Source organism: Nicotiana sylvestris, chromosome 7 (assembly GCF_000393655.2).
Source record: "Nicotiana sylvestris chromosome 7, ASM39365v2, whole genome shotgun sequence".
Classification (NCBI taxonomy): Eukaryota; Viridiplantae; Streptophyta; class Magnoliopsida; order Solanales; family Solanaceae; genus Nicotiana; species Nicotiana sylvestris.
This window is the reverse complement of record NC_091063.1, coordinates 10436985-10458691: the sequence shown is the minus strand read 5'-3', so window position 1 is coordinate 10458691 and position 21707 is coordinate 10436985. Positions and strand designations below refer to the sequence as shown.

The 21707-nt window shown below is 39.8% G+C and overlaps 1 protein-coding gene across 4 annotated transcripts; it reads left to right on the top strand.

Annotated features, from left to right (window-relative positions):
* Positions 1–15745: 15745 nt before the first annotated feature.
* Positions 15746–20461, top strand: LOC104249320 (RNA pseudouridine synthase 3, mitochondrial). 4 transcript variants are annotated; one of them, XM_009805720.2, is made up of 10 exons: positions 15746–15962; positions 16731–17105; positions 17879–17941; positions 18099–18257; positions 18448–18495; positions 18587–18667; positions 18880–18996; positions 19157–19258; positions 19341–19499; positions 20050–20461. In XM_009805720.2, the coding sequence occupies exons 2-10, from the start codon at positions 16779–16781 to the stop codon at positions 20428–20430; spliced, it is 1437 nt and encodes a 478-aa protein (XP_009804022.1). In that variant the 5' UTR covers positions 15746–15962; positions 16731–16778; the 3' UTR covers positions 20431–20461. The 4 variants fall into 4 exon arrangements, with proteins under 4 accessions (XP_009804022.1, XP_009804023.1, XP_070008189.1 ...); XM_009805721.2 differs by having other exon boundaries at positions 15746–16029; XM_070152088.1 differs by lacking the exon at positions 15746–15962 and adding an exon at positions 16089–16112.
* The last annotated feature ends 1246 nt before the right edge of the window (positions 20462–21707 follow it).

Genomic DNA, 21707 nt, shown 5'->3' with positions numbered 1-21707 from the left:
TAAAAAAAATCTGCAGATCTTCTCTTTTGCATTCATGCTCAAACTTTCAAGTTACATTGGGTAGTATTAATTGTGTACCTGGTTGGGAAGACAAAAGAAGAAAGAAAGGATCAGTTGAGTAGTACACAACAAACACAGCAGCAGCAGTTAAACAGCAACAACCAAAACAACCACGATGATGAAACTCAACAAGTGATCGAGCAATGAACAGACAATCCCAGAAAACATAGTAGAGAGATAGCAGGAAATCCAGGATATCGAATGTAACAGCAACAGAAATCCAATAATCACAAAAAGAACTCGGCAAACAACCAACAGTAAACAACAAAGACAGCTTGACCACCTTGAACTCTTACACAGTTTTCAGACAATACCCATTCACAGTATTCTGAAATTTGTTTCTGTTTTTCCTTTTCAGTTTTCTTGCTCACAGAATCTCTTTTTTAGACTAAAGAATCTCCAGCCCCCTTTAAGTTCTGAAAACAGCTTATTTATAAGCCAAATAACCCAGTGCAGCTAAGCTGCCTGGATTATGCCAATTAGTCTGCCCATACCCCTTAGTTTCCCATGCCTAAAAGCATTTTCTTGGAATCCTTAATCAGGCCCCCCATGCTCTGTCTCATTACTCTAATCAAGGGTTATGGGCTTAATTAAGTATTCATTTAATTCCCATGCCATTGTGTTTTGTTCCCCATTAATAGTATTTTAATTGGCACTTGACATCTTTATTCAATCCTGAACACTTAGTCAGATTTCCTAGTTCGAATCCCCCCTCCCACAGCTAACAAACCAAACTATAATCAGCCCAAACAAACCTTCACAAAAATCAGCCAGTAATTGGATGTGACACTAACCTAAATCAGCCAGTTAGGTCGTTTGTTATTTAACACTGTGAAACTATCGTCAAACATGTGACGAGTCGACTTTGCGAGTTATAACGTATGCTAATTAGTCGCTAATCAACTAAACTTAAAACAAAAACAAGCTGAGTGTTTCAAGCCTTGTTCGGACATCAATGGAACTTTACAAACATAATTAGTTGACGACGTCACTCAGGTCGACTATACAAGCTATCATACGTAACAATTAAACGACTAACAAACATAGGCTAAACAGGGTAACAATTTATTTCAAAAACTCGGGACATTTAATTATACAGTTATGAGACTTAACTAACCGACAATATCAATCAAAGCGATTAAGCATCTTATAACACTCTACTAACATTCAAGAAAAGAAATCGACCAAACAAAAAGGGTCTTTGAAGACGGACAGAGAATAATCAACACAGACTAAACAAAACATAAACATATGCATAACACCTAAACAAAACACAAAATAGGGCGATTACATCGGAAACTTACCTCAAACGAAAACAGGTTTGGTTTTTTAGGGTCCTTGAACTCAGATTTGGGATTCGACAAGTTATGCTTGTATTTGACCGGAACCAAAGCTAGTTAAGGCCTGAGGGATGTTAGGGGAGTGACCAGGGTGAATATGGGGTGGTTTGGTATAGATCGAGTCTTGTCTCGAATCTTCAAATGAAGATTCGAGAAGGTGGGAGAGGATTCGAGGCTAGGGGGTAACAGATTTGGGTTCGGGGTGGTGAGATGCTTCAGGTGTGTTAAGGGGGTGGTCACCGGCGTTCATGCCGCCGGGTTCTGCTGGAAGGGAAGCCAGGGCGGCTGCTAGGGTTTCGGGGGGTTCAGGGTTTGGTGAAGAAGATGAGTGAAGGGGGGGTTCGGATAGGGGGCGTGAGGTACGATAAAAGGCTTATATACGATCTAGGGGTTTGGATCTGGGCCGTTAGATCGGATGATCTCAGCGGCTTGGATCCGATGGTGAGGGGTGAGACGGGGTCGTTTGGTATTAAAACGAGGTCGTTTGGTTTAAGTGAGGGGTTGGGTTGAGCCGGTTATTGAGTCGGGTTTGGGAACGGGTTGTTAAAGGGGGGATCCTGGGCCGTTGGATTGGCCTGGACGGATGGCTCAGATTAGACGCCTGAAACGGCGTCGTTTGGGTAAATGAGCAGTCTGATCAAGACCGTCTGTTTGAGTCAGATCAACGGCCTCAATAGGGACGCTGATACGGCGTCGTTTGAGTCCGTACTTGGGCAGGCCTGGCTTGGACTGGATGGTGGACGTGGTTTGGGCCTACTGTTTTAAATTTTGGCCCAATCCGAGTAGCCTCATTTTCTTTTGCTTTTTTTTTCTATTTTAATTTAAACACAAAATTCTTAAATAAGACAAAGTAAAATTATATACCCACAGATTAACATTTAATAAAAATCAACCAATGATAAGAAACATTTATGCATATATTTTTGATTTTCTTTTCTTTTTTGGAGTAATTCCCGTGAAGCAAAAATCACGTGCTTACAGTGGGTAGAACCTAGGTTTTTCTAAAATTAGGGATTTGGACCTCAATTTGAAGTCCGATTTCAAAACAAACCATATATTTGAATTTATAGGGGAATGGGTAATCGGGTTTTGGTCCGAACCTCGGGTTGCGACCACATGGGCCCGGGGGTGAATTTTGACTTTTGGGTAAAACTTTGGAAAACTCATTTTCATGCATTGGGGTTGATTCATTTAGCATTTATTAATGTGATTAAGTAACTTATGACTAGATTCGAGCGGATTGGTGGTGGAATCAAGAGGTAAAGCTATAATTGAGACTTGAGTGGTGTTCAAGGCATCGAGGTAAGTGTTTGGTTTAACCCTAGCTTGAGGGATTAAGAGTTGAGTCATATTTGCTACTTGCTTCTTGTTGAGTACGACGTATAGGCATGGTGACGAGTATCTATACGTTGGTGTCAAGCATGACCGTGGGTCTTAACTTGAAAGTTGTTGTGTTTTTGAATGACACCTTGTATACTTTAATTAATGATCCTCTATGATTAAGTATTTCCATTAATTGAACTGAGTACTAGCAAAGTGAGATTGGTTATAGCTGATTCTCCCTTGCCGGGATGACTATTTCGATATCCTTGTTCCCTTGCCGGGAAGTTATTATATTACCTATGTTCCCTTGCCGGGAAGTTATTATATTACTTATGTTCCCTTGCCGGGATTTCTTGTGATTGTGTGATGAACTGAAATGGGAGCGGGTGGTACGCCTACCACAAGATATTATGAAATGGGAGCGGGTGGTATGCCTACCACAAGATATTATGAAATGGGAGCGGGTGGTACGCCTACCACAAGATATTATGAAATGGGAGCGGGTGGTACGCCTACCACAAGATATTATGAAATGGGAGCGGGTGGTACGCCTACCACAAGATATTATGAAATGGGAGCGGGTGGTACGCCTACCACAAGATATAATGAAATGGGAGCGGGTGGTACGCCTACCACGAGATAGAATGAAATGGGAGCGGGTGGTACGCCTACCACGAGATATGAGAAATGGGATCGGGTTGCACGCCTGCAACAAGAGGAAACTGAAAGTGAAAGTTGCCTTTATTTTCTTCATTTGTGATAGAAGTTATAGTGCTAGCTTCCTTATTATTCCCTGTTATTTCTTTTAACTGCTATCCCCGAAGCATGTTTCTCTTCCCCAGCTTTAACTGCTTATTACTTGTTAACTTTTCCGCCATATATTATATAACTGTACAGGTTTATCTGGAGTCTGGTCCTAGCCTCGTCACTACCTCGCCGGGGTTAGGCCAGACACTTACCAGCATATGGGGCCGGTTGTGCTGATACTACACTCTGTGCTCTTTTGTACAGATCCAGGTTTTGGACAGCAGCCGTAGCGCGGGAGCCAGCCTTCAGTCCAGTGAGACACTGAGGTAGCCTTGCAGGCGTTCGCAGGCCCGACGTCTCCTCTATCTTTTATTTCCATTTGTTATCTCATATATTCGAGCCAAACAGTTTATATTTTCTTTCAAACGGTTGTATTTAGCACTCTTAGAAGTTCGTGAGTAATGTGACACCAGTTCTTGGGTAGAGGCATATGTTGATTCTCGCATTATTGTTCAGTTTTCTTTAAATTTAAGTATTCCGCATATTTATTTAATTCTGTTACTTTCATGCTATCGCCGATCATTGTTAAAAGAAGTAATTGTTAACGAAGTAAGCAGTTAAGGATTGGCTTGCCTAGCTCTCATTAGTAAGCGCCATCACGACTCCCGATGGTGGAAAATCCGGGCCGTGACAATAACATAAGAAAATCAAGGGTGCAAGCAAGTTGAAGGAAGGTTGCAAATAGTATAAATAGATACGTACAGGTCGGAAGCTAAAGTATAGTAAAACGACGAGGTTTTATGACAAGAGTAAGGATAAGAAAGTGACGAGAATGGATAAGTTCTCGAGATTAAGCCCATGAAAACAAGAGACTCGATGGGTTCTCTAAGTTATAGAAGGCTCGGTATAGCATGGATGGACTCAAAGGAGTCTAAGACTAGTAGAATTTAGAAGAAATGGAATACTGACCCGGTAATGAAACGAGAGTGTAATTGTGATAGGTAAAAGATGACGTTTGGGCCTTTGATTTGAATAATGATTTGAAGAAACAAAGGAGGAGGAGAGGAGATTTCGTAGACAACACGAGATTAGAATACCCCCATAAGGTGAATCACATCGAGATACTATGAAATACGATTACGGAAATCACTTCAAATATCCCTCGATGCAATGTAAGCCCTAGTGGCAAGGTTTTATATAAGAAGTTTCAAATTATCAGTGGTATGTTGTAGATTAATATTGAGGCAAATCATAATGGATGGACAAAAGTCACAAAGTAAAAGCTGACATTAGGTCGTCATTCTTAAGATGAACAATAACGAGGACACATTAAAGGACTTAAATTTATACATATGGGATAAGCAATAAGAGTAAGCTGGAATTTTGTAGCAGACCTCCGCAACGATAAGTCGATGTAAGAATTATTATATAGTATGGCTTAAAGCTAATGACGCCCAGAGGGACAACTTGACATAATTTTGTATATGTTCACAAAGTGAAGCCTAGAGATTGGCTAAAAGCTGGAGGAAAGAGAAGAGAAGAGTCGCATAGGTGCACATACATGGTTAGAGTCGTGTAGGCTGCATGATAGAACATAGCAACAATTACAAGATTGAAAGAATTCTGATTACAAGTCGTGGTATGAGAAAGAAGCCTAAAGGGGGGGGATGCCTTGGCCTTTGGGATTCATTCACAGAACAGTTGCCTAGATGGAAAGAGGAGTACTAAAGTATTCGCAAGAGCTATGGATTATGAGAATGATAAGTGCATCCATCAACATTCGAAAGGGGGGAATAATGTTACACCCCATATTTATGTGCGTGAAAGTATTCCATAAATAAATTAATGAAATATCGAAAATGAGATGTTGCATCCCGCATTTTTGTACGTTAAAGTTTCGTCGTAAGTTAATCGATGTAAGCTCGGAAATGAGATTATTTTGAGATTATAAGTATTATGCTATGTTAAACAAGGGATAAGTAAGTTCTTGAAGGTGAAAGGGTTAGCAAATCGAAGAAAATGAGTTTCGTCGAAAGTTGTCATTTTGGAGAAAAAATATGATCCGAGCTATAATACCCGGTATTTATGGACTAGTACCATGAAAGGTACCATATGACCATGATAGTAAAATATATAAAATATATTTAAAATAAGTAAAATTTTAGGTAATTTGAGACAATTCTTAATTATGCGGGTAATTGGTTAATTCCCGGGTAACGAAACATTACCTAATTAACTAAAAAGAGGATAAAGATCAATAAATCCCACTCCCAAAACGTGGCAGTCAGCTACATTACAAACAAATGACTAAGATTCATTCTTATTAGGTGGCATATAGTCACACCTTTACTATACTTTCCAAGACATTCAATTATCAAAGAGATTTCAATTAGAAAGTGGAGGAGAAAACGTTATCATTCTGATTACTCTCCAAAATCCATTCTCAAAGTCATATCAATCAGATGCAAATTCATTTTCTAATATTCTCAACACCAAAGCATTACAATTGGAAGAGGAAAACGTTTAGCAATTCTTCTTAACCAAACAATTCCAACAAGATTTAGCAACATAAAATTTTGCGGTTTTAAGGGAGTACGGTGTAACCTTTTTCAAGAACATCATACTGATTTTTTCCTACTCCAGGTATGTTAAGGCTAAGCTTTTCCTTCATTTTAGCATGATCTAGTAATTACACAAGTTTGATAACGAGGCATAAAGAAAAATTCATATCTCAAATTTTACGTATATTTTGCTAGTCTCGCAAATTACATATATTTTCCTAGTTTTGTAAGTTACCATATTCTTCTTATCAAGACTGCATATTCAGTTGAGTATTTTCTTCTTCCGGTCAAGAGAGCAGAGAGTTTACATATATACAGTATTAAAAGTATTTTCATTACCATCGAGCTATAATCGATGGGCAGGCCTCTATGGGCAACCTCTTATCAAATGCTAAGTTATATACCGAGCCTACTGTGGCCGAGCGCCTATGAGCGAGCCCAGTTGGTCGCGATACAGAGCCTAGTATGGCCGAGCGCATATGAGCGAGCCTACTACGGTAGAGCAGTTATATATATATATATATATATATATATATATATATACCGAGCCTTATAGGGCCGGACTTCTATTTTACTTACTATATTGAGAGGGTTGAGTCAGCATCAGCAGGTAAGCATATCTTCAGGTTATCTTTGACTTCCAGCTACTTGCACTTATTATATTATCAGATTAGTTTCAGCTTTCAGTATATTGCCTTACATACTCGGTACATTATTTCGTACTGACGTCCCTTTTCTGGGGGCGCTGCATTTTATGCGCGCAGGTTCAGACAGATAGATGGGTAGGCCTCCTCATTAAGTGTTGCCCGATTTCAGCTTGATCGGTGAACTCCACGCCTTTTGGAGTTGCCGGGTCTAGAGCTTTATGTACATCTTGTGTATATATGTATATATGTTATGAGTAGGTCAGGGAGCTATTCCGATCACAGTATATCCATCAATTGAGGCTTGTAGACATATCTTATCAGTTAGTGCAGTATGTTGGGCTTGTAGGCCTGGTAGTATATTTGGTTGGTTTGTCAGCTACAATAATTATGACAGCCTTGTTGGCCCAACTTTATAATGATATTTAGTTAGCATTTGCAGTGTTCCTACAATGTGGCCCATGGCCAAAGTATGACATCACATGTTCAGAGTTCCTTAGTCGCAAGTTGATATGCAAGGATAGGTGAGGCACCGGGTGCCGATCTTGTCCCCAAGGTTCGGGGCGTGACAATTTGCTCCTGAAGTAGTAAATATTTTAAAAGAGGTTAAAACATCACAATTTGATGTGTTAATGCGCATTCAGATAATTATGTTCGATTTCCTGAAGGATGAGAACTTTTGATAATATTAATTCATTATCTAAAGTGAATGTGACAATATTAATAAATATGGTAAATATGTACGCGCTCTTGATGTGAATATATTACAATTCACCTCCATAAGAGGTAATATAATTGAGAGAATATATACTCAATATTTCGTATTTTAGATTTGCTCCTGAAGAAGTAACACAATTGAAATTTCCCCCTGAAGTAGGAAAATATTATGAAGAGGAATTTTCTTGTGCTTAAATAATTATTTTACATTATTTGTTTGATTGTGATTTTCTCTCATGATACCAGAAGTGTCTGAGCAGTTTTTGATAGTACAAAATGTATCAACAGCTCTTGAAGAGCTAACTGTTTGCCTAGAAGACACATGACACCAGTAGTGTCTGATAAATATTAGATTGTAAATAATAAATGAAGGTTCTCGAAGAGCTTATATACAAACATGTCATTCATATTATATGATTATGGTCAAAACATATGTTGTATTAAACCTGAAGCTTACTAATACAAATGACTATCATATTGAGACTGCAAATGACTGGAAGATTGAAAATCTTCATGTTTCCACAATCATAGGGGGTAAAATAATATGTATGTGAGAAGTTACCCGCATTATTCTTCAATTTATATTATATCATGTATCACAATAAATCAGAAGTTTACTAATGCAAAAGCAGTCACGGTTAACCAGAAGTTTACTAATGTAAAAGTTTATGTCATAGTAAACCAGAAGTTTACTAAGAGATAGCACATGCCATGATAAACTTGAAGTTTTCATTTGCCATTTTTGAATGAGCTATTTAAGAATTCAGATAAGCATATATTGAAGAACTAGAAGATTCTTCAAGAATTCTCTTATGTTGCTTGTTCTCATAATAAATTGATTATACCAGCTAAAGTTGGGACTAAGACCCCTGAATTCTAAAATATATAAAAGGTGAATATGAGTCCATTAACCTATTGCGTAAACCACTTATAGATGCATATATGAGATGGTTACATGTGAGATTATTGTCAACCCGCAGTTTTACATTTGAAATTGCTTTTTTCTCACATAAGAGCATGATTTTCAGATTATGAAATCAAGACAATTCATCTTAATAATGCTGGTTTATATCCAAGTTGGCCTAACATTGAATACCTTCTATTTATGGCTAAACTATTGCTTATGAGAACAAAGCTTCATGTGTTGGCCTAAGATTTTCCAAATTGCATACAACAACACTTGTATGCATCAGACCAACAATATATGATAAGTCCTCCCCTCACAATTAGTTTAGGATCAGAAACCAAATATTTCTACTATCTAATAACTTTTGATGCGTGATATATGATTAATTTCTTTACCACAAATCATAAATATAGGTTTTCCAAAGAAGATTTGGGATATATGTTAGTTTTTTTAACATTAGGAGGATGGAATAAACAACTGAAAATATGTTATATGAATCAAATTATCATTAATATGATCCTCACTTGGAAGATAATTCAAGTCAAATGCCAGAAGCATTTGCTGATCCAAAATTAAATATTTTATTTCAACTGCAAATGCTCCAATTGAAATTAAAGTCCCTGAGGATAAAGTTTACTACACGCATGAAGCGTAGTAAATCGATCGGTTCCAAAGGTAACAATACTTGAAAAATAATAGGAGAAAATGATCAAAATGATCATAATAAGGAGGAATGAGCTCTAGAAGAGCCCACGACATAACATTTCATGAAACTCCAGAAGAAGTTCAGGTACCTGAAAATAAAGAAAGTGATGAGATCTCAACAAGCTATGTCGCTTAGGAACCGATACAAAATGATCATCGACGATATATTTGATACAATACAGTGCACAATATTGTAAAAGATTGTGAGGATCAGACCTGTAGTCCAGTCGTCCAGACACATGATGTCATGTCATTTAAATGCAAGTCTTAACCTAATGACTCATTTGATTAAATCTATATGAAGATCCCTGAAGGATTTAAAATACTTGAAACATATAATTCAAAGTCTTGATAAATATACTCGATCAAATTATAAAGATCTTTGTACGGTTTAAATCAATTTGGGTGCACGTGATATAATCGCCTCAGTGAATATTTGCTGAAAGAAAGTTACATAAATGATGTTATTTTCCATGTATTTTTATAAAGAAAATGTCATCAGAATTTGTTACACTTGCTGCTTATGTTGGTGACATAAATCTTGTTGGAACTCCAAAAGATCTCCAAAAAGGCATTGAATATCTTAAGAAAGATTTTGAGATGAAAGATCTTGGAAAGTGTTGTTGTATGCAATTTGGAAAGAATATTTAGCAGACGAGATATGTATCCATCAATTTGCCTATACATAAAGGGTCTTTAAACGCTTTTACATGGACAAAGCGCACCCATTAAATACATCAATGGGTGTTTGATCACTTGATGTGAATAAGGATCCGTTCCGACCTCCAGAAGAGGATGAGGAACTTCTTGGTCCTGAAATACTCTATCTCAGTGCAATTGTTATGCATTTATATATCTTGCTAATGCTAACAAAGGTGGTGCATACCGTATTGGTTATGCAGATACAAGATTAGAATGCAAAGACTCAAATATTTGAAATAAGGTTTTCATCAGGGGGAGTAAAATACGCGATGCACTCTTTTTTCCTTACTAAGGTTTTTTCCCACAGGGTTTCCTTATAAGGTTTTAACGAGGCACCTATCAATACGTATTACTAAATATGTGTACTTTTTTTCCTTCACTAGAATTTTTTCCCACGGGATTTTTCCTAGTAAGGTTTTAATGAGGCACATTATTGTTTAATGAACATCCAAGGGAGAGTGTTATAAATATATTATATTATGGATGTCCATTTAGTACTCCGTTATAAATAAGCTTCCTAAATAAGCTTATCCATATGAGACTCCGCCATAAATATGTTTATCTATTTAGTACTCTATTGAAAATAAGCCTCCTGAAGAAGCTTATCACTTCAGTACTCGGTTATGGATAACATTACCCATGATAGAATATTATCCATACCGGGTATAATAAGCTTATCTTTTTGATACTCCATTATGGATAAATATTACCCCGGTAGAAGATTATCCATATCGGGTACAATAATCTTATCCTTTTGATGCTCCTTTATGGATAAATATTACCCCTGATAGAAGATTATCCATACCTGGTACAATAAGTTTATCCTTTCGGTACTCCGTTATGGATAAACATTACCCCCAGTTGAAGATTATCCATATCTGGTACAGTAGCATCTTACACAGCGGCTTGCAGTAGCATCTTACACAACAACTTCCTTTCTTCTATAAATAGAGGAGATTTCAGTTTATTATATACATTAGTTTGAAGTTGAATAATATATCAGTTTCTCTCTATACTTGTCTTTACTTTATAGTCTTTATTTTATAACAGCTTTAAAGTAATTATTAGAGTTTTCATAGTTGTGATATTATTTGCTCAACTATCATCAAAAACTATTTGAAAGTTTTGGTATTATATAACATTAGAGGTTGCGGTCTATTAAATAAAAGGGAATTTCGTTGGCCGATGAAAGATGAATTAAACAAAAGTAATGTCATGGGCGGCTTTCCAGCCATGCCCCATAATCCCTTGGATGTACCCCATGGAATCCTAGCAAGCCTCCCAACACCCAGCACTATGGTCGGCCCCGTGGTCTCGGCAGCGCCAATTGACTAGCACGGATGTGCCTCTGTCGCCCCACCAATAGCTCACGCCAGCGCCTAGCGGCTGGCAGATGCCAACAGTGCAGCACGCACAGACAATGTTGGGCGCACAGTTCATGATGATGCCAACAGCGTTGCGCGCACAGATCCTGATGCCTTGCCTGCGGCCAGCCGCAGGAAGACTCTAAATAGTGTTGTGCGCTCCGACAGCACTGCGTGTGCAGACCCTAATGCGAAAGACAAAGTTGCTGCCAACGGACCTGTCTCTACTTTTTAGAAAACTAAGTCCTTTTCATTGTAAATATAGAGTAGTTTTATTTTATGTACTTCCATTATGTTTATCTAGCTTATTTAGGTTAAGTCTTGTAACTCTAGTTTATTTTTTTAAGCACTATTAGGTGGGATCAAGCAATCAAACTTTCTAGCAAGTAATATTTCTTTGTACTGGTGTCTCTCCCCATCGATACCGCGTAGCTTTTTGTAATATTTTTCATTAATGCAATCAAACTTTCATTCACAATTCTCATTTTTATTTCTGCAATTGCTCTTGACATTGGTTTTACCGTACTACACTAACAATCTCGCCTAGCGAACGGAGGGGACCTAAGTCGGCGGATAGTAGTGGTACTGACATCGGTTGCTTAGCCTTACGTCGCCCTTCCAAGAAATCTCAGGAAGGCGTCGCGTAACAGTTGGTATCAGAGCCTAGGCTCGATATCGGACGAGGGAACACATTGCCATTACCACCATTTCTGACCATGATAAATCATGGGGACCACATTGCGGCCCTTGAAGAGACGGTTGACGTATTACGGCCCACCGTGGATACGATGCCTGAACTTAGAACCAGCCTAGTGCAAAGGATGGATGACCTGGACAACAGGATGTTCCAGGTCGAAGTTGACATAGAAAACATCGGTCTTGACTCTAAAAGAAAGCGGCAAACGGCAGCCACAGAGGCAGCCGAAATTTATGGCAAATTTGAGGACCTCCAACAGGAGTGCACCGAGGATTTAGCTCAAAGAGAATAAGAGGCAGACATGGTGACTACCATGCATCAAACCATAGACAACCTGACTGGCCAACTCAATGTTGTTAATGCTGCTCTACAAACCTACTTCGAGGAGGCGAAAACCAGATTAGAGGTGTTGTGCCCATGTGCTAGAAAAGCTGAAAATTCCAGAGCCAAAGCCATACGACAGAGCTCGGGATGCTAAAGAAGTGGAAAACTTCATCTTCGACATCGAACAATACTTCGATGTCGTGGGCGAGTTGGAAGAATCCAAAAAGGTAGCAACTGCTGCCATATATCTTCAGGGTGATGCTAAACTCTGGTGGCGTGTAAAATACGATGCCATCAAGGCCGGGGAAGATACTCTCAAGACATGGGAAGAACGGAAGGCAGCCATATGCATGCAGTTCTTCCCCGAAAACGTGGAGTACAATGCACGGAGAAAGCTACGGGAGCTCCGCCAGACAAGGTCAGTGCGAGAATTCTTCGTGCTCATGCTAAACATACGGGATATGGGTGACAAAGACAAACTCTTCACATTCCTAGAAGGTTTGAAACCTCATGCCCGTATGGAGCTGTAAAGACAAAGGGTAAATACCCTCCCCAAGGCGATCCAAGCTGTTGAATGCCTAGGGGATTATCATATGGAAACTCAGAAGGATAGGCCTTAACCGCCTGTCCGAGGGGGTTACAATGGGAGCTAGCCTAGCAATGGTGGCCATAGCAGAAGTGGGGGAGATCGAAGTGCAACCAGATCCAAGACTCCTTCCTTAAGTAGCAACAGCTCTGCATCCGTCAACAACAATCAGGGGAGGAACCCCCCTTCAGAATGTCGTCATTGTGGTGGGCAACATTGGAACAATGAATGCACACAGATATAGATCAATGTTCATCATACTATTAAGGATGAGTCAGATAATGACTCAGACGAAGCAGAACAAGTAGGTGTCTTCAATGCAATTGTTGGTTCTGTCCCCGATACCTTAGCTGGAACCAGTTCTGGTATCCCTAAGAAGGACCCATGCCCAATCGCCAAGAAAGGAAAAAAGAAGGCGGATGAGAGGCCTCCTCCTACCTAAGAGAGGACCTTAATGTTCGTCGAAATAAAAGTCAACGGCAAACCCATTCGGGAAATGATAGACACAGGTGCTACCTACAACTACTTAGCCTCGACTCAGGTGAAATGCCTTGGTCTAGTTGTACAAAAGAGTAAGGGTCATGTCAATGCTATCAACTCACCACCCCAACCAGCGGGTGGAATATCCAAAGAATTGCCCATGAAGCTTGGACCTTATGAAGGAAGATTCAACCTACGCGTCGCAATCATAGATGACTTCAAACTCATAGTGGGAATGGAATTCCTGAGGCAAACCAATACCATACTCGTACCATATGACAACATGCTCCTGATGATGGGAAAAGACGGGGCCAAGCCCTGCATCATACAGTGCATGCCTATAAAGATGGCCGCTGAAAATATCTCGGCCATGCAGTTGAAGAAGGGAGTCAAAAGACATGAACATATGGTTCCGGCTACCCTTTGCAACAAGAATCAAAAGTCATATCATCGGCCTTAGTTGACTGATGACGCTCCTCAATGTGTGAAGACTCATAAAGCAAACCAAAAGGACAAGTCGAACCGCTCATCACGAACGGGACTCTTAGAGCCACTACATTCCCCAGAAAGACCTTGGGAAAGTGTTTCCCTTAACTTCATCACAGGATTGCCCAAAGTCGGAACCCTTGCATCCATCTTGGTTGTAAAAGATCGGTTTTCCACATATGCAACCTTCATAGCATCCCCACAAAATATATCAGCAGAAGATACAACTCGACTCTTCTTCTCACACATTGTCAAATATCGAGGCCTGCCCAAAGACATCGTTAGTGGTCGGGGCTCACGCTTCACTAGCAACTTCTGAACCCATTTTTTTAAGTGATTCGGGTCAAAATTGAGTCACAACTCAAACTTCCATCCACCATCAGATGACCAGACCGGACGGTTCTATGACATGCTGAAGGAATATCTCTGTCACTTTGCAACCGGATCACAACAGCATTGGGTGTAGCTTTTGGATGTTGCTCAACTGTGTTTCAATTCTCAAAAGAGCCCTAATACAAACAAAAGCGCTTTTGAAATTATTACCGGACAACAACCGCTTCTCCCGCAAATGGTGAATGCATCAACCATGCCAAAATCTCCTCGAGCTGCCAACTTCTCGAGGGAATGGGAGCGCAATTTGGAGATAGTGCGTAGCTATCTCGTCAAAGCCCAAGAGCGAGCGACAAGGTTTGCTGATCAAAATCTTTACTTTGTCCAACACCAAGCATAAGACAAAGTGGTGATAAACATCCCAAGGCGGTACTTGTTCGTAGAGAGGACCCACGACCCTCGCCTATTGCAAAAACACATTGGGCCCTTGTCCACTGAAAGACGCATTGGGAAAACCACATATCAGGTGAACATCCCAACCTGGTGGAAGATCCATCCAATCTTCCATGTCAGTCTCCTGAGATCTCTTCGGAAAGACATGGAGCATCATTCACAAAGCCAACTCACAAGACAGAGGGGAATAGACCTCACAACCAATAAAAGCCTGATCAATCATCATCTTGCAGGTAAGGCTCCGAGGACGTCGCCAACTCAGGTGGGGGAGAATGTCATGGGCGGCTTTCCAGCCATGCCCCATGACTCCTTGGAAGCACCCCATGGCATCCCAGCAAGCCTCCTAACACCCAGCACCGTGGTTGGCCCCGTGGTCTCGGCAGCGCCAAGTGACTAGTGCGCATGTGCCTCTGTCGCCCCACCGATAACCCACACTAGTGCCCAATGGCTGGCAGATGCCAATAGTGTCGCGCGCACAGACAATGCCGGGCGTACAGTTCATAATGATGCCAACAACGCCGCGCGCGCAGATCCTGATGCCTTGTCAGCGGCCAGCCGCAGGCAGACTCCAAATAGTGCAACGCGCACCGGCATCACCACGCGCGCAGACCCTGATGCGAAAGCCAAAGTTGCTGCCAACGGACCTGTCTCTACTTTGTAGAAAACTAAGTCCTTTTCATTGTAAATATAGAGTAATTTTATTTCATGTACTTCCATTATGTTTCTCTAGCTTATTTAGGTTAAGTCTTGTCACTTTAGTTTATTTTTTTAAGCACTATTAGGGGGATCAAGTAATCAAACTTTCTAACAAGCAAATATTTCTCTGTACTGGTGTCTCTTCCCCTCGACACCGCATAGCCTTTTGTAGTAGCTTTCATTAATGCAATCAAGCTTTCATTCTCAATTCTCATTTTCGTTTCCGCAATTTCTCTTGACATTGGTTTTTCCGTACGGCACTGACAATCTCGTCTAGCGTACGGAGGGTACCTCAATTGGCAGACAACAGCCGCACTGATATTGGTTGCTTAGCCTTACGTCTCCCTTTCAAGGAATCTCGGGAAGGCGCCGTGTAACAATAACTATGTGATGAATCTTAATTACATATATTCATCATTTTATCATTAGAAGTGTGTTTGGTATCGAGGAAAATAATATTTTTTAATCTTTTCATACTTGGGTGGCTTAAATGCTTGAAAAACTATTTTACGCGTGAACTTATTTTTCCGTAACTCATAAAAAATTACTTTCCTTATCGAGAGTAGTAAAAATATTTTTTAAAACTCTGTTAACCTTTTAACAGCCCCACCTTTAGCCCCAAATCCACCCTCACCACCCCAGTTCAGCCAACGCACTCCCCAACCCAAACCGGCCCCCAATCGTGCCTCATCTTTCGCCTCACCCATCCCCTTCTTCGCTCCCTCCTCCCTCCCTGGCCACCCCAAATCAATCTGTGCCAACCCCCCGCACTATAGTTCCCCCAACCTTAAGATTATTCTGTCTTCCATTTCTAAAATAAAGCCGATATCACAGTTCTGTGTGAGTTTTACTGGTTAATATATGTTTTATTTGCCTCCTACTTGTTAGTAGCTTGCAGTTGTGATAGGTATATCATTTTGCACCCGATGCATAGAATCAATTTTCTGACTAATTATAACAACCTTTCTCTGTCGTGCATTAACATAAAAGGTTAGTGGTGATATGAAATTATGGAACTAACCTTTGTGGCAATATACAAGTAATTTGGGTAAAATTGATTGAACTGCTGGAAATCTGTGGTTCTAACTTACTCTGGTGTTATGTTCACAACAACAACAACAACAAAAAAAACCATTTTAGTCTCACAAGCGTAGTCTGGAAGGGCCGAGTGTACGCAAATCTTACCCTGCTTTAAAAAGGCAGAGAGGTTATTTCCGGCAGACGGTGTTATGTTCAGAATGAGTCATATATATTGGGTAATGTCAAAATAGTTTGGAAGGACGAACTATGTTACGGGTGGCACCCTCTTTGCTTAAGGTAGAAAAGAAAAGGACAGCCCAGTGCACTCCTCTTGTGCACAGGGTTTGTGGTGGGCTGGACCACATTGGGTCTTATGAACACAGTTTTACCTTGCGTTTATGCAATAAGATAGTTGTTTCGTGGCTTGACGTGACCCCCAACTTTACTGGGTATTGATTTGGCGGTCTTTCTCAGTATTTTAACCATGATAATTATGTGTTTTGTTTCTATTTGTACCATTCGTTTGTTTTGGACGGGTTTGTTTTGCATCTTCTTCTCTGGAATTAACTCAATGTTTCTAATTTTCAGATGATAACTCATTTTCAAAAAGTTCCAGATGATAAGGTCTAGGGTGTGATGAGGTGGAACAAAGATGTGAGCCGTTGCTTGTTCTTTTTGGTCAGGCGCTACTCTAGATCGGTGGGCCATTCTGCAATAGCAAATCGTCGTCAACCTGTGATTCGAGTGTCAAACAGTATAACACATTTGGGCCGTCCAAAGGATGGTGCAAAGCCTAGTCAGCTATTGTCTTTGCCCCCATTTCCTGGCCATCCTTTGCCGGGAAAGAAAGCGGCCACCAGTCCTGACCAACCATCTCGTCATGTTACTGCCATTAGCTGGATCAAATACTATTTTGATGAGATACTAGGCTCTGTCATCCAATCCCATTTTAATAAGGGTCTCGTAAGTATTCTTGTATCTTTCCTTTTCCTATGTGAGTTTATCGTATTTTTTCACTGGCTTTAGTAAATTACATTCCTCTTCTGGGGATTCGTTGTACAACTAGTACATAGACTATATCTATGGCTAAATACTAAACCTTGGAGACCAGGGTTGAGATCCCAACAGAGACAAGAAGCACTAGGTGATTTTTTACCGTATGTCTAACTTTTGGTGGGTAGAGTTATCTGATATCTGTATTGGTGGGAGGTAGAAGGTATCCGATGGAATTGGCGAGGTGCGCACAAGCTAGCTTGAACACCACCGTTATCAATAATATTAGCACAGTACTTGTGACGAAGTGCTGTAGAGAAACATAAATATGCAAGCCATTGAGGACAGTTTTATGGATAACCAACGACAAATTCATTTGAACATGGATAAATTACATAATATTCATCATCCAATAGTATGTTGACTTGTAATTTGTTGTTCTTAGTCTTTATATGTGTTCATGGTTAGTTCAGACTTCAGACATAATATTGAATTATGTCTAACGACAACTTCAAGAAGAGATATTTTGTTTCATAAGGTACATAAAATCTGTTGGTTATAAAAAAAAGTAGATAAAATCTGTTAAATGTGTGTTTGTTGACTTGTTCTGCTCCTCCTCTTCTCCTGGGTTTAGAATATGACCTTTATCTTACCCTTTTGAAGGGCTTATGGCTATACTGTCTTTATTTTCTTGCAGTGAATATGAATATCACGACAGTTATCTTATCTTTCTTGATTTACAGGTTCAGTTAGAGTTTAATGAGTCATCTACAAGCAAGGAAGGACAAACTAGATTGCTGAGAAAGGTAGTGATGCTTATATGATTCTCGCAGTATAAGCTTCATTTTGGATATTGAAAGATGCAAGCATCAAGATCTGAGGGGCTCCTTCTTTTTGTTTTTGGACACCATCTTACATTCCCAATGCATTCCCCTATTTTACAATTGCACAGTGAATTTACAGATTAAGCATTCTGAGGTCATGGAAGTTGGTGCAAGAGTTTATGTACCCATATCTGTTGCTGAAACAAAAATCTCAAAACGATATGATGTTATACCTAGTGGCACTTTGTACCCCAATGCTGATGAGATAGCATACTTGCAAAGGCTTGTATTTTACAAGGTATGTGTTTGTTTATCTGTTTGCTTTTCTGCAAATTCTACATTTGTTTTCCACTATCTGTAGAGGCTAGAGATGATACAACCAGTGTGGTTATTTTTGCTGCTTCTTATGTTCATTTCACAAAATGATTTGGTGGAACTTGCAAAGGTTATGCTTGTTTCCTGTAATTAACGAATTGTTCAAACTGTAGGACCCTGCCATAATTGTGCTAAACAAGCCCCCTAAACTGCCTGTGAAGGTTAGATTCTAATGTGTTCTTTGTTGGGCAATCTTGACTACCACATTTTTCAGCCTTTTGTCTTCATTTCTAATTATTAGAGCGACTTCAGGGAAACCTTCCCGTGCATAATAGCATGGATGCCTTGGCAGCTGCAGCATTGTCCTATGAATATGACGAGGGTCCTAGGCTGGTAAGTTAGCATTGCTGAAGTGCTATTAATCAAACTTTGAAGATCTATTTACTTCTAATTTTCCTGAAGATATCCTGGTGTCTTCTAGTAGTCAAAAAAGGGGAGTTCTTTTTTTGTTGGCAAAGAAGCAATTGTTGGGGTTGGAGATTTACGATGTTGATGTTAATTTGGAATTAAGTTCAGCTTTGATGATGATTGCATATATTATCAAGGTACATCGTCTTGATAGAGAGAGCAGTGGCCTTCATTTAATGGGAAGAACAGAAGAAAGTATCTCCCACCTTCATTTGTTGTTCAGCAGCACAAAAAGGTCCAAGTCCCTGTCTAAGGTACTTAGTCTGCAACTGCATTTTCCATTTGTCTATACTTCATTTCCTTCTTCAAGGGAGAAAGGATTGGTATTTTGTTGTGGGGGTGAGAATTCTCTTTTGACTTCATTGGTTGAGTAGGAATTTTTCTGTGATGCATAAAGCTCTGATTGGCATTCAGGCATGGAATGATGCATGTGGATCAACGTATCAGAGGTATTGGGCGTTGGTAATAGGTTCCCCCAAGGAGAAGGAAGGCATAATCTCTGCACCACTTACAAAGGTTTTCCATTTGCCTTGCTTACATTTGCAGGCTTCGGTCAAGTAGCATGAGTATTCATTGTGCTTGTTTTCATTGATTGCAGGTGCTTCTTGATGATGGTAGAACTGAGAGAGTCATGTTGGCTCAGCACTCAGGATTAGAAGCTTCTGAGGAGGCTATTACAGAATATCGGCTGCTTGGTCCAATGATCAATGGATGCTCATGGATTGAGTTGCGCCCTCATACAAGTAGAAAACATCAGGTTCCTTTTACCTTTTTCTTTTACTATTTATGATCCTTGTAAAGGACAGTTCATCTTCTAAATTTTGGAGAGATGTGTATAGGTTTTTTAGTTGTGATCCCTGTGAAAAGCAGTGATTCTTCTAGGTTGCGGTGCTCTAAGAGATGCATAGTGTTTTTTTTTAAAAGTGTAATCCCAAAATTAGGACCATTACTAGGTCCAATTAGAAAACTTGCTTGATGAACCCAAAATGAGAACGAGGGGAACTGATGAAGTTGCTTCCATAAAGCAGTATTATGATTGAGAAATATCTCTTGTATGTGGGTCTTTTCACTATTATCAGCATCTAAACTAGTGAGGTTGGCCCATTACAAACGACAGCAGTAAGCGAGTAGAAAGCTGCTTGACTACTGGATTTGTATGCCTATCTTTTCTTGGATGCCCAAACTCAAATGAATTTCGTGGGTAAATCACACTTTAAGAGAAGGCCATATTTTTTTTATATTCTGATATTTGGTTGTTGGTAAGGGAGGGGAATAGGAAAATGATCTTGCTTCCTGTTACTTTGCAGCTTCGAGTCCATTGTGCTGAAGCCCTTGGAACTCCAATTGTGGGTGACTACAAGTACGGTTGGTTTGTCCATCGGAAATGGAAGCAGATGCCAAGAGTAGATGTTGAACCGACAACAGGGAAACCCTACAGATTAAAGAGGCCGGAAGGTTTGGATGTTCAGAAAGGAAGTGTCTTATCTAAGGTTCCTTTATTACATCTGCATTGTAGAGAGCTTGTGCTCCCAAACATTGCCAAGTTTATTGAGCTTCACAGTCGAAAAACAAGAACTCGCTGTTTAAATGCAGATAATAGCTCAAAACCAGATCTCCTTCGGTTTGTAGCACCAATGCCATCTCATATGAAAATTAGTTGGAAGCTTATGTCCTCTTACTTGATATGAAAATAACAAGAATCCCTTGGTTGTTTCCTCATGCTTTGCTCTCTCAATTGTCTATGATCTATCATACATAAAGCATTTTTAGTTTCTCATCCAAGTAACTCCTAAAATATTTTTTTTGTGTCTCATCTTGTGAATACATTTCCTGAACAGAACGGTAGGTTTTTGATTCATACTGGAAACAATCTCTCCACCTACATAAGGTAGGGTAAGGTTGCCTATATATTACTCTCCCGAGATCCCATTTGTGGAATTACACTGAGTTTATTGGTTTATTGTTGTTGCTGTTAAAGCGACATGAGCATTGATGTCCTGATGATGTACACCTCTGCTTTGGTCTTTTAACTTTCACCAAAGATAGCTTTTGTCTTTCATGAAGAAAGGTTTTTGATCGCTTAATAGAAAAAAGGAAAAAGGAAAAAGTTGTAAAGTAATTCTGTTTTCAAAATTGGTAATGATTCCAAACTAGTTGTACCACTTACATTTGGATGGAAGTTATGGCACTAACAATGAATCTTTTCGAATAAGCACTTTTTTGTTGTTGCTAGCAAGCAGGTTTTTATAAGAAAATATAAGCAAAAAAGTTAAGTCCTTTGTAGATAATGCTGCTTGGTGGGCCGGGCCCGGACCGGGCCGGGCCGGGTCTGCGGTCCTAACGGGCCTGGTGGGCCGGGCCTGGTGGGCCTGAGAAGCCCGTGACGGGCCGGTCTTCATAGGTTAGCCCACGAGCCCGGGACCGTCAGTCGGGCCTGGGCCGGGCCTGGGCCGGGCCTAGCGGGCCCAACGACATTTTTTTTTTGTTTTTAAAATTCTCCAACGGCCATATTTAAAATCTAGCCGTTTGGGCTGACAATTTGACCGTTTTTAAGTTTAGAAAATGGCCATTTGACCCCCAAACTTTATTTTAACCCCAAACTTTATATAATTACACTTTTCCCCATTTCTCAACTATAAATACCCCTCATTCTTTCATTTTTATTCACCAATTCATCAATATCTCTCAATCTCTCTACTACAATTACTTAATTTATTGTTGAAATTTCGTGAAAAATTGTGAAGTTGTTGAATTGAAGTTTTCAAGTGTTCAACGATTTTCAATTTTCAAGAAGTTGTTCGGCAATCCGGTAAACTCGTTTCAACTCTTACGTTTTAAGAATATATTTTTGTGTGGTTTAGTTTGCATAATTATAATTAATATGGCATTTACTTTGAAAAAAATGTTTGGTAAAGGAAAAGATAAAACCGGTGAAAGTAGTGGCCAACCAACTACCCTTCCCCCG

What these genes read in the sequence shown, in the direction of transcription:
- LOC104249320 (XM_009805720.2), top strand. Translation starts at nt 16,779, where the DNA reads ATGAGGTGGAACAAAGATGTGAGCCGTTGCTTGTTCTTTTTGGTCAGG. An exon ending in GGTCCAAGTCCCTGTCTAAG is followed by an intron (nt 18,997 to 19,156) that starts GTACTTAGTCTG and finishes ATTGGCATTCAG; the next exon opens with GCATGGAATGATGCATGTGG. An exon ending in TCTCTGCACCACTTACAAAG is followed by an intron (nt 19,259 to 19,340) that starts GTTTTCCATTTG and finishes CATTGATTGCAG; the next exon opens with GTGCTTCTTGATGATGGTAG.